Source organism: Anolis carolinensis, chromosome 1, assembly GCF_035594765.1.
Source record: "Anolis carolinensis isolate JA03-04 chromosome 1, rAnoCar3.1.pri, whole genome shotgun sequence".
Lineage (NCBI taxonomy): Eukaryota > Metazoa > Chordata > Lepidosauria > Squamata > Dactyloidae > Anolis > Anolis carolinensis.
The window spans coordinates 4,978,308-4,994,887 of record NC_085841.1 but is presented as its reverse complement, the minus strand read 5'-3'; the positions used below and the strand labels follow the sequence as shown (position 1 = coordinate 4,994,887).

The window sequence follows — 16,580 nt, the reverse complement described above, 5'->3', positions numbered from 1 at the left end:
AGTTTTGTTCTTTTGTCCTAGGCTGAAATTTCATTACCCTTTTATATATATAGATAATACTAGACAATAGGCTAAGTAATGCAGCAGAGAGCCACACCAATAACACTATGTAACAACATTTGAATTTTTTTCTGTTCCTGGTTTGAAGGTGTTATTCCTGTTTAATTGTGCAGTACAGTAGAGTCTCTCTTATCCAACATGAACGGGCCAGCAGAACGTTGGATAAGTGAAAATGTTGGATAATAAGGAGGGATTAAGGAAAGGCCTATTAAACGTCAAATGACACTATGATTTTACAAATTAAGCACCAAAACATCATGTTTTATAACAAATGGACAGAAAAGGCAGTTCAATACACGGTAACGTTATGTAGTAATTACTGTATTTACGAATTTCGCACCAAAATATTGAAACATTTAGTACAAAAACATTTTTGGTGGAGGCTCCTTCTTTGGAAGCTTTTAAGCAGAGGCTAGATGGCCATCTGTCGGGGGTGCTTTGAATGCGATTTCCTGCTTCTTAGCGGGGGGTTGGACTAGATGGCCCATGAGGTCTCTTCCAACTCTACTATTCTATGATTCTATGATTCTATGACTACTAAAAGGCAGACTGCATTGGATAATAGAGAACGTTGGATAAGCGAAGGTTGGATAAGCGAGACTCTACTGTACTTACTTTGAAAGTAGTTGTTCTATTTCAGAAACTGCATCTTTGTGGCTGCCACAAACTACAGTAGAGTCTCACTTATCCAACACTCGCTTATCCAACGTTCTGGATTATCCAACGCATTTTTGTAGTCAATGTTTTCAATATATCGTGATATTTTGGTGCAAAATTCATAAATACAGTAATTACTACATAGTATTACTGCGTATTGAACTACTTTTTCTGCCAAATTTGTTGTCTAACATGATGTTTTGGTGCTTCATTTGTAAAATCATAACCTAATTTGATGTTTAATAGGCTTTTCCTTAATGCCTCCTTATTATCCAACATATTCGCTTATCCAACATTCTGCCGGCCCGTTTATGTTGGATAAGTGAGACTCTACTGTATGTTGAATTGGTTGAGACTCAAAGAGATATTCATTGAAAAACTATAGCAAAATGTGCTGCAGGATGTCCCACAATTGTCCCTGAAGGTGCAGTTAAGCAGGCCATGGAATTAAAACTACTTAAGCTGCTATCAAAAATAGAAAGATTTAAAAATCTGAAAAACAGTGGACCATGGAAATCCCATTGTAACCAATTCCGAAAAGGCTACTGGAATGGAAATGTTTTTTATTGAGTAGTAGAGACAACAAGGAAGACACCATCTTGACCTCTTTAGTTAGGGAATGTCAAAGCGTAAGAGCACAGGTAGGCAAGTGTTTGGATAAATATCCATAGAAAATGAGTGTAACAACATCAGATGAAATTTTCATCTTGAGGTCTGGTCTGTGGTCTTCCCTAGCCTTTTCCACCATTTGCTTTCCATCTATCTCTGTATAGTGATGGTGGCTTCATGCTGTAAGTATACATGACGCTCTTGGCAGAAGCCATCCTTAATGCTTTCTTCAGTCCCTTAAATTATGGAGAAGAGGGTCACAGACCCAACAGATTCACCAATAAATTAGGTACTTTTAAACAAACGGATCAGCAAAACTTGACCGATTTCCATTAATCATTGGAAATGGATTGGAATGAGCTTTTGATTTAACATCTATTTAATATACAAAATAAGAATCCTATCCCTCTTCCAGTCTTTGGCAGCTCTCCCTGCCTCCCTGCCTGGGTTCTTACTACCGGAGGTGATTTATGTCCCAGGATAGGGCCATCTGTTTTATGGACTGTGACACTGCCATTCACTTGCCATTTCCTAGCTTCCTTCATGCAGATAATACCCCCTCCCACATGCTAAACCAGTAGTTTTTACAAGTAGTTAAAATATTAAAGTAATTTAATGCTGGTGTTTAAGTTGTTCATAATTTTTTGCACTTGTGCCACTTTGGCAATACATCCAAAAAGTTATAATCTATATATATAAAAGAGTGATAGCATCACGGCAACCCACAAAACAACAAAACTACAGGCCCCTCAACCTCGAAATTTGACAACACAACCCATCATCCACGCCTCTAGGTTGATACAACAAAAAGAAAAGAAAAATAAAGTCCTAATTAGAGAGAGAGGAATAATTGCTTTTATCCAATTGCTGCCAGCTAGAAGGCTAAGCTCCTCCAACTTGGTCTCCTAGCAACCCAATAAAAAATAATAAAAAACACTAAAAATTAATACAATAAAATACTATAATAACAGAAAATAACTAAAAATAATACAAGAAAATAATAAAATATAATAAATAAAAATATAACTTACAATAAAATTAATAAAAAAATTGCAAATAACGTCAAATAAAAATTACATAACAATTTTTAACCAATACCACCACCACTTTGGCACAGCAATGCGTGGCCGGGCACAGCTAGTATAATAATAAAAAGTAAAGATTTCCCCTTGATATTAAGTTTAGTGGAGTCCGACTCTGGGGGATAAAAACTTAAAATAGACTTCATTATTAAAATAGACTTAATTTTAAATAAATTTAAAAAAATTATATGTATTTGCGCGTGGTTTCTGTTATTTGATGTTGTTTTGTTTGTTATTGTATTTGCCCGGGCTTTGGCCCCATGTAAGCTGCCCGAGTCCCCCTGGGGAGATGGAGGCGGAGTATAAAAATAAAAATTTTGTTATTATTATTATTATTATTATTATTATTATTATTACTATTATTATTATTAAAATAGTGTATAACTACTAAAATAATGTATAAATATTGAAATAAATACGTCCCTACTTCGCGGATTTTCACTTATTGCAGGTGGTCCTGGAACGTAACCTCCGTGATAAGTGAGGGAACACTGTAATACAGTAGAGTCTTGCTTATCCAACCTTCGCTTATCCAACGTTCTGTATTATCCAATGCAGTCTGCCTTTTAGTAGCCAGTTTTTGTAGTCAATGTTTTCAATACATTGCATTGTTTGGGTTCTAAATTTGTAAATACAGTAATTACCGTGTACTAAACTGCTTTTTCTGTCAGTTTGTTGTAAAACATGATGTTTTAGTACTTAATTTGTAAAATCATGACATAATTTGATGTTTAATAGGCTTTTGCTTTATCCCTCCTTATTAACCAACATTGTTGTTTATCCAACATCTGCCAGTCCGTTTATGTTGGATAAGTGAGACTCTACTGTATGTATGTGTGTGTGTGTGTGTGTGTGTGTGTGTGTGTGTGTGTGTGTGTATATATATATATATATATATATATATATATATATATATATATATATATGAGGATTTTTTTATAATACAGGTTGAGTATCCCTGATCGGCAGTGCTCAAGACCAGAAGTGTACCTTATTTTTATTTTTATTGTTATTTTACTTGCATATATAAGGAAATATCTTGGTTGACGGGACCCAAGTCTAAGCACAGAATTCATTTATGTTTCATATACTCCATATACACATAGTCAGAAGTTAATTTTATACATGATATTTTAGATAATTTTGTGTGTTAAATTATTTTTGTGTACAGTGCATTAGAAAACATCTTAACTGCATATATATGGATATCTTAGAAGTATTTTGGATTTCAGAATTCTGGATAAGGGATGCTCAAAACCTGTGAAAAGAGAAGAAATATACAAACAAAAGAAAAAGGGAAAAATTAATATGAAAAAGGAAGGAAGGAGGGAGGAACAAAGAAGAGAAAGAATATATTTTCTGTTGACTTCCAACTTTCCCAATAATGTGTTATCAAAGGCTTTCATGGCTGGAATCACTGGGTTGTTGTGAGTTTTCTGGATTGTATGGCCATGTTCCAGAAGCATTCTCTCCTGACGTTTTGTCAGGCATCCTCAGAGGTTGTGAAATCTGTTGGAAACCAGGCAATTGGGGTTTATATATCTGTGGAAGGTCCAGGGTGGGAGAAAGAATTTTTGTCTGTTGGAGGCAAGTGTGAATGTTGCAGTTGATAGCTTGATTAGCATTGAATGGCCTTGCAGCTTCAAAGCCTGGCTGCTTCTTGCCTGGGGAAATCCTTTGCTAGGAGGTGTATTTTCCCTGATTGTTTCCTATTTGGAATTCTTTCTGAGTTCTTTATTTACTGTCCTGATTCTAGAAGGTTTTTTTAAATACAGGTAGCCAGATATTGTTCATTTTCATGATTTCCTCCTTTCTGTGGAAATTGTCCACATGCTTGTGGATTTCAATTGCTCATCTGTGTAGTCTGACATGGTGGTTGTGAGAGTGGTCCAGCATTTCTGTGTTCTCAATAATACTCTATGTCCAGGTTGGTTCATCAAGTGCTCTGCTATGGCTGGCTTCTCTGGTTGAATCAGTCTGCAGTGCATAGGGAAGCTGATGAAGAAACACAACATACAAACTATCTACAGACCCACTAAGAAAATCTAACAAATGCTATGCTCAGCAAAGGACAAGATGAATCCCCTCACCTCTGCAGGAGTCTACTATATACCATGCAGCTGTGGACAAGTCTACATAGGGACCACCAAATTCAGCAGCATTGCCCAGACACGAATCAAGGAACAGCCATAGCAGAGCACTTGATGAACCAACCTGAACACAATATATTATTTGAGAACACAGAAATGCTGGACCACTCTCGCAACTACCATGTCAGACTTGCCTCAAAGAGACAAGAGTTCTTTTTCCCACCCTGGGCATTCCACAGATCTATAGATGTGGGTGAAATGTCAGGAGAGAATGCTTCTGGAACATGACTATACAACCCAGAAAACTCACAGCAACCCAGTGACTCCAGCCATGAAAGCCTTCAATAACACATTATTGAGAAAGTTGTAAAGGAACATGGTCAGACAGCTCAGAAAACTCCCTGCAACCCAGTTTCCCAATAATTGTTATATCTCTAATATCAAATAGCTTCTCTAATTCTGATTACTATATAGCAGAAAAACAGATATAAATTAAATAAGTAGTAGAAATAAGAAATACAGTAGAGTCTCACTTATCCAACATAAACGGGCCGGCAGAACATTGGATAAATGAATATGTTGGATAATAAGGAGTGATCAAGGAAAAGCCTATTAAACATCAAATTAGGTTATGATTTTACAAATTAAGCATCAAAACATCATATTATACAACAAATTAGAGAGAAAAGGTAGTTCAAAACTCAATAATGCTATGTAGTAATTACTGTATTTACGAATTTAGCACCAAAATATCACGATGTATTGAAAACATTGATTACAAAAATGCGTTGGATAATCCAGAATGTTGGATAAGCGAATGTTGGATAAGTGAGACTCTACTGTATTGATATGCAGGGAAGTAATAATATATGCTTTGTATAACCATTGGTAGTAAATGCTTCATCCCTTTTCTCTCCCTAATTGTAAATGTGTCTATAGTATTTCTTTTCCTTTAATCTGTCTATAAATTGTTCTAGTGTAGATTGATGCTGTTAATTTGTAATTAATATCCTTTAAAAGCTATACAGAAATATTGATTATAGAATAAATCTAAAAATTAATTTAAAAACAATTAAACAATTTACAAAGTTAGGACATTAAACCTCCTTGCACTTCATTAAAATGTTATACCAACCATAAAACTGCACAAATAAAATTAAACTCTATGCAGTGCCCTGGAAGCCTCAGGTATAGAGTGGAGTATACATATTTTTACTAAATAATTAGGGAAAATAAATGCTGGTGCTGCACCCAACAAAGAAACCAAATTAGTCTCAGTCTGATATCTCTCCCATAATCTCAGTTGAAATGCATCCAGATAAATCAGTGCAATCCAAATCCGAATTGGGAGTTGCAAAGATGCTCCCATCTTGATCGCCTTTCATTCATAGATCTGCTGAGTTCATCCAGATGTCCATTGTGTTGACAATCCCAGTCTTTATTTGACTTGTGTAGGTTGCTGCCCAGTCCCTTGAAGGATGCCGTGGAAGTTGCAACTTGGAGGAGATGCTACAATATGCAGGAAGTGAACTCGGCGCTCAGTAAAATCCAGCTGGTTGGGTATTCCCAGAAAATAGTGAGTATTCTAAATACAAGGACTTTGGGAGAAAATGAGAGATGGGATGTGGGAGCAAGCTTTGTTGTTGTGTTCCTTCAAATTGTTTCTGACTTGTGGTGATCTTATCATAGTGATTTCTTGGTGTGATTGTTCAGAGGGAAGCTGAGTTTGCCTTACTCTAAGGATGACTATATATTGCCCAAGGCTATTCAGTAGATGGGGGTTCAAACCCTGGAGCCCTAGTGCAAAGTTCTAATCACTACACCATGTCGTGGAATATGTTTGTGAAATGGTTTATAGTTTCCAAATCATGACCTCCCCGAACCACTGCACTTTGGATAACAAAGCAAAATAGAGCAGAGTCCTGTTGCGTTTCAAGTGGAATTCAGTCTAGTCCAATAAACGGTTTTCCCCTAATTCCCATGTCTGGAACTCCTCTGTTTTCAGGAGTTTTTCAGGAGGAGTTCCAGACATGGGAACTTGAGGCAGCTAACAAAGGATGCCCCCAGGCAAAAGTAGCCAGTAGATGAAGCTATTCAATGCAAATTAGGGTGATTAACCACAACATTCACGCTGACCTCCAACTGACAAGAGTTCTTCCCCCACCCTGGACTTTCCACAGATATATATAAACCTTCCTTGCTTAGTTTCTCCATACCTCACAACCTCTAAGGAGGCCTGCCATAGATGTGGTTGAAACGTCAGGAGAGAATGCTTCTGGAACATGGCCATACAGCTCGGAAAACATGCAACAACCCTGTGATCCCGGCCATGAAAGCCTTCAACAACACATTGAACATTATGAACACCCGTTATCCACGACAACAAGCATAAAACTAGCATAACATGAATTGAAAACCGTTAAAACCCATGTAATGTCCTATTCTTTTATGCCGTGAAACAACCCTATTGCTGAAGATCCGCTATATAGTTCACATATCACACATCACAATGACTGTCAATCTTCTTCGGGGAAGGCCTGCTTCAGTTGTTTTAGGAGAGGGGTAGTTCTTTCCCTATACCCTGCATCTGGCAGCTGACCCTTTGCACTAGTTGAAGTTTCCAAACACCCTTCTGGGGCAGCCCCATGTAGACACATTACAGTAATCTAACCTGGATTTATTTATTCATTTTGTGTCAAAAGCATTGCATAATAAATAAGTTTAAAAGTGATAAAATAAAGGAATAACAAACAGTTAAATAGTTTTAGACCAAAAGCGGGCAACAGCAATTGCATTGTCCGTAGCTTTAAACAACTCCTCCTCCGTACATGAGGCAGGGCATTGTGGGCAAGCATACGTATGAGGAGTTGTTTGTTCTGCTCCACATTCACACAAGGTGGAGGATTCCTCCAGGTAGTGTCATCTTGCCAGGTTGTCTTTTGATCTGCCCACTCTGCTTCTGAGTCTGTTTAGGGATTTCCAAGTTGCCCATTCTTGGTTTGCCCCTGGAGGAAGACCCTCATGGGGGGGCCATCCAGTTATAATTGCCAGGTTTAGCTGCCCAGATGGACACCCTTGCTGCTGCTGGAGGAACATTAAGAGGAGTGGTGGTTCTCATGGCCTTTAAGTATTTCATTATACCCTAAAATTATCCCCACGGGTTGTCTGTTCCCAAACATTTCAAATAAGGAATATTCAGTGTACAGTAGAGTCTCGCTTATCCAAATAAATGGGCTGGCAGAACGTTGGATAAGTGAAAATATTGGATAATAAGGAGGGATTAAAGAAAAGCCTATTAAACATCGAATTATGTTATAGTTTTATAAATTAAGCACCAAAACATCATGTTTTACAACAAATTGACAGAAAAAGTAGTTCAATACATGGTAACGTTATGTAGTAATTACTGTATTTATGAATTTAGCACCAAAACATTGCAATGTATTGAAAACATCGACTATAAAAACACAGAACTACTAAAAGGCAGACTGCTTTGGATAATCCAGAATGTTGGATAAGCGAAAGTTGGATAAGTGAGACTCTACTGTATATGTGTTTTCCAAAATTAGAAGTAGACTTCTAGAATGTCCAGGTTTGGGTTTTCCATACATTTGTAAGGAGTATTCAGAGGTGCCCCTTGATTCTGCATTCGCGCTGCTCATCTTCTTCATAATTTTGCATAATTGTTCATAATAATTGGTTTAGTATGCGTTTCATGCATCTATTGCTGTTCTTTTAAACTGGTTTTAGTGTCACAGTTGTAATTTACATTATAAGCTGCCTTGGAAATTTGAAACTGAGAGACAGGATGTCAATATGGTTAATACAAGCCGCTGAGTTAATTGCAGAAAGGGGAAGCAGTTTTAGCTATTATTTGTTGAGGATGCAGCAAGAACCATTAAAGACCCTGCCAAAGATCTGTCTGGCCCAAGGCTTAGAAAGGCTACTATTTTTGGACTGAGGCTCCCAGAAGTTGGTTATGCCAGCAGAGGGATTCTGGAAATGGTAGTTCAGAAATAATAAATGGTCCCGTAACCAGTTGTCACCAAAGCAGACATTTCTGGGAAAATTGCAAGCAGAGCATGATGACGTCAGACCTTTCCAGTTGTTTGTTTATGCATTATTTTTACGTATTTTAATTTACATTCCACCTTTCTCCTGGATTGGGATCCAAAGCAGGATTGTGCCTTCTTTGATAAGAGTTACACTACAGTACAGTAGAGTCTCACTTATCTAAGCCTCGCTTATCCAAGTTTCTGGATTATCCAAGCCATTTTTGTAGTCAATGTTTTCAATATATCGTGATATTTTGGTGCTAAATTCATAAATACAGTAATTACAACATAACATGACTGCATATTGAACTACTTTTTCCATCAAATTTGTTGTATAACATGATGTTTTGGTGCTTAATTTGTAAAACCATAACCTAATTTGATGTTTAATAGGCTTTTCCTTAATCCCTCCTTATTATCCAAGATATTTGCTTATCCAAGCTTTTGCCGGCCCGTTTAGCTTGGATAAGTGAGACTCTACTGTATGTAGAAAAGCATAGATATTTTGGGGTCCACTTTTTTTGGACTTCTTCTTGAGTATATATAGTTAAGGTTCATCTACGTCTATATAGTTAAGGTGTCTATATAGGTAGGGTGCATCTAATATAGAGTATATATAGTGTGTATATATATATATATATATATATATATATATATATATATATATCCTCTATATAGTATAATATTTCTCTCTGTATTTAGTGTGTGTGTATATAGTATATATATACAGTGTTCCACCACTTATTGCGGGGGTTACGTTCCGGGACCACCCACAATAAGTGAAATTCCATGAAGTAGGGGCACTATATTTATTTCAATATTTATACATTATTTTAGTAGTTATACACTATTTTAAGTCTTTATCAACCAATCATGTGTTGATAAATCACCTCCTTCTCCTCTTGTTGCCTCTTGGGCTCCTTTTCTTTCCCTTTGGCTTCACCTTCCTTCCTTCCTTAGGCTGTAAATTGTAATTTTTTATGATTTACAATAGTCTTTTAGAGTTTATTGAAAAACCGCAAAACAGCAAATCCGCGAAAAGTGAACCACGAAGTAGGCTGTTAGGAATTGTTGGAATAGAAGTCCAAAACACCTGGAGGGCCAAAGTTTGCCCATGCCTGATCTAGGAGCAGCTACTGAGGATGTTCTCACAGCTAGACAGCCCTGTGTTGGTAGTAGAACCAAGAGAAATCCCTTCTCAAAGATCTTAAAACTTGATCTGGCTCATATATGATACAGTATTTCACATAATCTGAACACAAGCCAGTTATTCCTCAACAACTTCCATTTACAGGTGTACTGGCTTTGAACACAGAGGAGTGACTTGAACCAAAAGATCACAAGTGTTTGATTACAGCATTGTGCATTATTTTCTGAAATCATCCAATTCATATATTGTTTGGGGGGTTTTGTTTTCTCTCCACCCTCTCACAGGAACTTTTCGGTGCCGTGCAAATTTCTCCTCTCAGTTCTGGATATGCCCTTGGCAGCTCCAACTGGATCATTCAGTCACATTATGAGAAGGTGTCCTATGTCTCAGGATCATCGCTGCTCACAACACACCCACAGGTAACACTTGCAGAAGTAAGAAAAGGTTTTCAACTTCCTGATAGGAGGAAGTCTTGGAAGAAAGGCAGGATATAGCTCACACAAATGTGTGTGTAATTGTGTGTGTGTGTATATATATATCTTTCCATAAAGCAAGCTGTACATTGTGAATCCTGTGTCATTGCACCACAGTTTGCATGGAGAAAGTATAGTTTTGGCCTACAAAGACCAGTATCCCTGTACAGTGTGGTCAGAATGCTTGGATGTTTCTAATCCAAAAGAAAGGGAACTCGTAACTCGTATATCAGGATTTTTCCCCATGCAAAATTATGATCGGTGGTTTCAACCTTCTCTGCTGGTGGTATGTCCTCCTTAGGGTTGCCTTAAGGTTTCTATTCCTTTAATGCTTGTCTAGAAGATGGAATCTGTGTTCCTTTTGACTCAAACCAGTTAACAAACCTTCTGAAATCCCTTTTTTATACCATAAGGTACAGAAGCCCTGTTCCTTATTTCACTGGTTAGCCCTAAGAGTCACAGATAAATTACTCTGGTGAAGAAAGCAGCACTTAACTCAAGAAAGCTTGGCTGCTTTTATTCTAGGCTAAATGCCCTTGAAACCTGTCACTCAGGCAAATGCCCATGATTAAACCCACGTAGTAGAGTTGGCCATAAAAAAAACTAAATCCTTTCATTCACTAATAGAACACCGATACTATTCATATTATTTGCTTTATTCTCTGAAATGTCTATAAAACCCCTCAGATCCTCCATTTGCTCTCGCTCTCTCCTCCCCTCTCTTTCATTCATCCTTTTAAAGCCACATATTTCACTCTATAATCCTTGAAGATGCTTTCCAGATTGCCCCTATATCACTCTTTGAATTATCTCTTTGTGAAGGAATGATGGCTTAACCACTTGCCAACGTGTCCACCCTGTTCGTCTAAGGTTAAAGCCTTCATAGTGCTATAGATGTAATTTCCAGTAAATTAATTCTCATAAGATCCATATTTTTTTCCCTTTTGGTAGCACACAGCTACATGTTTGGAGAACTGATGGGATCTGCAGCGATATTCTCAAATCTGCTTCAACCTGTCTAACAGGGAATAGCTTTATTTTTTTGTCTGTGAACTATTTTAGTGCAAAAGGAAGAAAGAACAGGGGAATTGGTGGATCTTTCTTTAGCTTGTCCCCAGGACCTTTGTTGTCTGTTTGCAGCTACTTCTTTTCCCAAGCTGCGGCATCAGTGCTGTTATTCAAAGACATAAAAAACCTAGAGAATATTCACAAGTTGCATCCTCAGTCAATTGGGGATCATGAAGAGCAGTGGTTCCCAAAATTTGCAAAAGTAGAAAAAACGGAAATTAAAAATCTATTATGTTGCAACCTAAGAGAACACCTCTTTTGGAATCTCTTACATCTTCCATGATGACTCTATGGCCAAGTTCTGCACTGGAAGACCTAGAAATTCCTAGAGAGACGTTCTCTCTAGAAACTACTAGATCTTCCAGTGTGGCTCCATGACCAACTTCCAGAGGAACATTTTAATCAAATCGGCCAATAGTTACATTCACAAAAGTCAAACTGACAAATGTGGAAGGCTGACTATATATCTCATTCTTTATGTAGGTATCTACGGGAACCATACAAGAAAATAACAAAATTTAGAGCAATGTAAATATAATGTGGTGGGAAGGGGCCAATTTGTAGGAATATTTGGCATCTACATCAAGCAGGGTGCAATAAAGAAAGTGCAATATGAGTTTGTAGTAGAAAAAGAGGACATAAGTACTTAGGGTGCTCTTGTAAGATTAAAAAAATATAAAACTTACATTTATTATTTCATGAACTCCACCCAGGATGGAGAAATATAGAAGATAAAAGAGAATTACCTACATTTTAATAGGAGAACCCTGGCTTCCATAAGTGAGTGCAAGCCATCCTAAGGCAGGAGCTTCATGGATCCTCTTATGCAGAGATGTAAACAACTATACTGATGGATTTCCTACACAAAGGGATATAAGTGTCTAACATTAGGGCCGGGCTGTGGCGCAGCTGGCTAGTAACCAGCTGCAATAAATCACTACCGACCGAGAGGTCATGAGTTCGAAGCCCGGGTCGGGTTAAGCTCCCAACCATTGCTGTTGACCTATGCAGCCCCAAAAGACAGTTGCATCTGTCAAGTAGGGAAATTTAGGTACGCTTTATGCGGGAGGCTAATTTAACTAATTTACAACATCATAAAAACTGCCAGCAAAACACGAGGAAAGGAATGAGGAAGTACAGCTACTAGTGGACAGTGAAGCAACAGCTCCCCCTGTGGCCGGAATCGTGAAGCTGGAAAAAACATGTTTAATGCCTCTGTGTCTGTCTATATATGTTGTTTGTCCGTTGGCACTGAATATTTGCCATATATGTGTTCATTGTAATCCGCCCTGTGTCCCCTTCGGCGTGAGAAGAGCAGAATATAAATACTGTAAATAAATAAATAAATAAATAAATAATTTGGTAAGGCAGGGGAGGTGAGTCGAAGGTAGGAAAGGACCAAAAAGGTTTGAGTACATAGATCAAAGAAAAAAGTGAAACAAAAGGGAAGGTGTGTTCTCTAGAACTTACTCTTGTCACTAATTTTGCTGTGCAACGGTTGATGCCTCTTTGCTTCCAAAAAAAAATGTGATTCTTGGACCAAACCTGAAGTAAGATGAACCTTGGTACAGGGCTTCTGCTTGAGCAACCACTTCCACCCAAATGTGTAGACTTCCATCAATCCCAACACTGCTACCAACCATGGAGGGCTTCCTTGTATTTCCCATGTTCCCCTGACATCAAAGTGATGACCACCTTCTGTCCCACCAGTGGTCTCAAATGTGTTGACCTTCTATATGTCCTCATTGCTCCTGGGCACCACTTTATCCACCTGACCTCCTCATTGACCAGCACCATCCTGGATTAATGGCCTTTAATCACTTTATCCACCTGACTTCAAACTTTCCAATATTCCTTCTTGTAACTTTCTCAGGGGTTCGTGGATATAATGCAAAAATCATGGTTTGTTAAATAGGAATTGAACATAGCATCGTAGATTATTTATTGAATTCATGTCAATACTGGCTCATGCTGACTCCACATAACTCACCATCATTCATATCCTGACTAATCTTGAATCTCACTCCCCTAACAACTCTTCTAGTCAACCATTCATTTAATCACCAGTTACTTCCAATAATCCATGCCCCCTTCCAAAAGATCACTTACTATATTTCCTATACTACATACATGGCATGCATAGCTTTGCCTTTCCTTAATTTATCTTAATAAAGACAACAGTATTTTTCAACTGAGATCCAGAACATCATACTTGGGTCTCTTTCAGCAACAGCTGCTCTTACCTTGTGTTCAGGGGCGAAAACCTCGATCAACCCAATATGCATAATCCCTTTTATTAAGTGAAATTTGGAGCTCTAACCCTCTCTATGAGGACACTTTGCCCTGGTGCTGCTCAACACCAGTAACTTACAAAATCAACTCTTGGCTCAGAAAGCAAATCCGGCGTTGACTCTTACGGAGGGTTAAAGGGAAGGACATGGACGCAGCCCAGAAGGTTTGCCAGAAGGCTCTCAAAAGTCCCCTTTGCACGTTGACCCAAAGAATCAATGGTGGTCCCTCCTGCCTTCCACTCAACGGAAGATTAAATTATAACTATTGAATACTGCATAATGATCACATATATTTTCCAGGGGGAGATTCAATATTGCTTTTATGGCCTTATTGGCATTTTCTGATTATGAGAGTTTCATTTTAAAAAATGTGAGTCTCCCACTCTTCAGTCCATACTGTTGTGTTTTTACTCAGAACTAAGAAAACATACTTTTCTGGACTTCCAACTTGTTGAACTGAATTATGTATCTATTCTGTATAGCATGCATGAACAAACTTCAGCCCTCCAGGTGTTTTGGACTTCAACTCTCACAATTCCCAACAGCCGGTAGGAATTGTTGAAGGCCAAAACATCTGAAGGGCCAAAGTCTGTGAAAAGAGATTATCCCGCCATGGCTGACATTCAAGATCGCTATGACCCATTTATGAGGTCCTTGTGCTGAGATGTATTCCAAACCAAGACTTATGGAAGATAGATTCCTATGGGTTAAATAGTATAAAAGCAATCAAAGAAAATCAAAGTAGACAGAAAAGTGTTGTTGAAGGCTTTCATGGCCGGGATCACAGGGTTGTTGCATGTTTTCCGGGCTGTATGGCCATGTTCCAGAACTACCCTCTCCTGACGATTCACCCACCTCTATGGCAGGCATCCTAAGAGGTTGTGAGTTTCTCCATACCTCACAACCTCTGAGGTTGCCTGCCATAGATGTGGGCGAAACGTCAGGAGAGAATACTTCTGGAACATGGCCATATAGCCCGGAAAACATGTAACAACCTAGACAGAAAAGACTGATCTCACATCCCAAGAGCTATGAGAACTGTCTAAAAGGAACATGGACCTTGTTGCTATGAGTTTTCTGGGCTGTATGGCCATGTCCCAGAAGTATTCTCTCCTGGAGTTTCACCTACATCTATGGCAGGCATCCTCAGAGGTTGTGAGATCTGTTGGAAACTAGGCAAAGGAGGTTTATATGTCTGTGGAATGTCCAGGGTTGGAGGCAAGTGTTAATGTTGCAATTGGCCACCTTAATTTGCATTTTATGACCTTGCAGCTTCAAAGCCTGTCTGCTTCCTGTCTGAGGGAATTCTTTGTTGGGAGGACCTCACAACCTTTGAGGTCCTGCCATAGATGTGTGTGAAATGTCAGGAGATAATGCTTCTTGAACATGGCCATACAGCCTGGAAAACTCACAGCAACACAGTGATTCTGGCCATAAAAGCCTTCAACAACACATTGAACATGGACTTGCCCATTCCAAGTTGTGTATCGTTTTCCCACCAGAAGCTTTCTAGCTAAAGTATCTAAAGAGTTCCACTAAATATAAATTAATCCATTTATGTTACTGGATAGTTTTGAGATTTGGCCATTATGTGGAGGAAGAGCACTTTACAGACCATCAGCCCATACTTACAATAGCTGGTCCTTTGAAGAACAGAAAGCTGGACCAGAGAGGTATTTCCTCTGATCCAAAGTGGTTCTGACATTCTTGTCTAACAGAATTTCTCTTTTGGACACCCTCTTTTTCAGCCCATGGACCAGACATCCCTCAAGAACAGCGACGTTCTCATCCTGACGGGACTCACCCAGATCCCGACCGCCAATCCGGACGGCATGGTGGGCGAATTCTGCAGCAACCTTGGTAGGCATCCAGGCCGAGCGGCCAGGTTGTGCTTTGCTTGCTTTATAATCTGACTCATAACCCTCAAGTGGGAAATCGTTCTGCGATTCCTGGAACAGAAGTAACTGCTTTGACTCTCCCTCTCATCCTCTCCCTGGCTTTCTGGCATAAAACTAGCAGTTCAGATTTTTTACGATGTGCCTTTGCCTCTCTCATTAATACGGTAAGTGCTTTTGAGAGATGCAAGTTGTACCTTCGGAAAGAGGAAGGAGGGGAGCGAATACGCACGGTTTTGGAAGGGAACCGGCATAATGAGATGGAATCGTCTGCTCTTGTTCGTTCACTAAGTGGACGGCATGTCTGCCAACGAGTCCTGTTTTGACAAAGCTCCCAAGCTGAGTCCCTAGTCGCAGGTCTCCCGTTTCCTGTCTGTCGCTCCGCCAGTTTAAAACCTTCACACACGTTTTGTTAATGTTCGTCCTTGCCCTTCTTCAAAGCCAAACTTGTCTCTCCCTTTTCCTGCTCTTGACAGCTCAACTGCATCTAGCAAAGAGCAAATGGGGGAGCAGGAGACCATAAACGTTGTGTGGCTGAATGTGATTATAAGCGGAGAGAATATAAATAAAATATTTGAATGTTAGATCGTTTCCTATATGTTGACGATTCATAACATGAAGACTCCTGAGCATACAAGAATCTTGGCAATTCAGAACTTCTCTGCAATAAAATGGATGAGGGTTCTTAAAAGGCATTTTCTTTTTGAGTTTCCCGCTCAGATTTTCTGTATAGAAAATGCAATTTATTTTGGTACAAAAATTCTGCTCTTTGACCAGAATGACTGACAGCCTGTTGATTAATCTCAACTAGAGTTAATCCATTCAATCAAATACTGAATGGTGAATCAACCTACAAATAAGACCATTGCTTCAGTGGGTCTAGTTTGATCAGGAATAATAATAATAATATTTGGACCAATCAGACCCCAATTTTGAATGTCCTCTGAGAATGAAATCTTCAAAATTTAAATCAGTAATTGGTAGTTATGTATATAGATACCTGTAATCAATTTTTATTCAGATTTTATACAGTTTGGAAAGGATCGGGGGTGGGGGAGGATGTCAACTCCAGTAATTCACCCCAGCCAGTATTGCCCAGAAAGAGTATTTTTTGTCTTATAGCCTTCCATCACGCTAACACATAAGGGAG

The 16,580-nt window shown here is 38.7% G+C and overlaps 1 protein-coding gene across 1 annotated transcript in view; it reads left to right on the top strand.

Annotated features, from left to right (window-relative positions):
• ints9 (integrator complex subunit 9) overlaps positions 1-16,580 on the top strand; it is a 102,379-nt gene that overhangs the window by 42,600 nt on the left and 43,199 nt on the right. Inside the window, exons 7-9 of the mRNA XM_003225925.4 lie at positions 5,954-6,074; positions 9,988-10,122; positions 15,284-15,395. Coding sequence (XP_003225973.1) covers positions 5,954-6,074; positions 9,988-10,122; positions 15,284-15,395 — 368 coding nt within the window. The remainder of the gene's footprint in view (positions 1-5,953; positions 6,075-9,987; positions 10,123-15,283; positions 15,396-16,580) is intronic.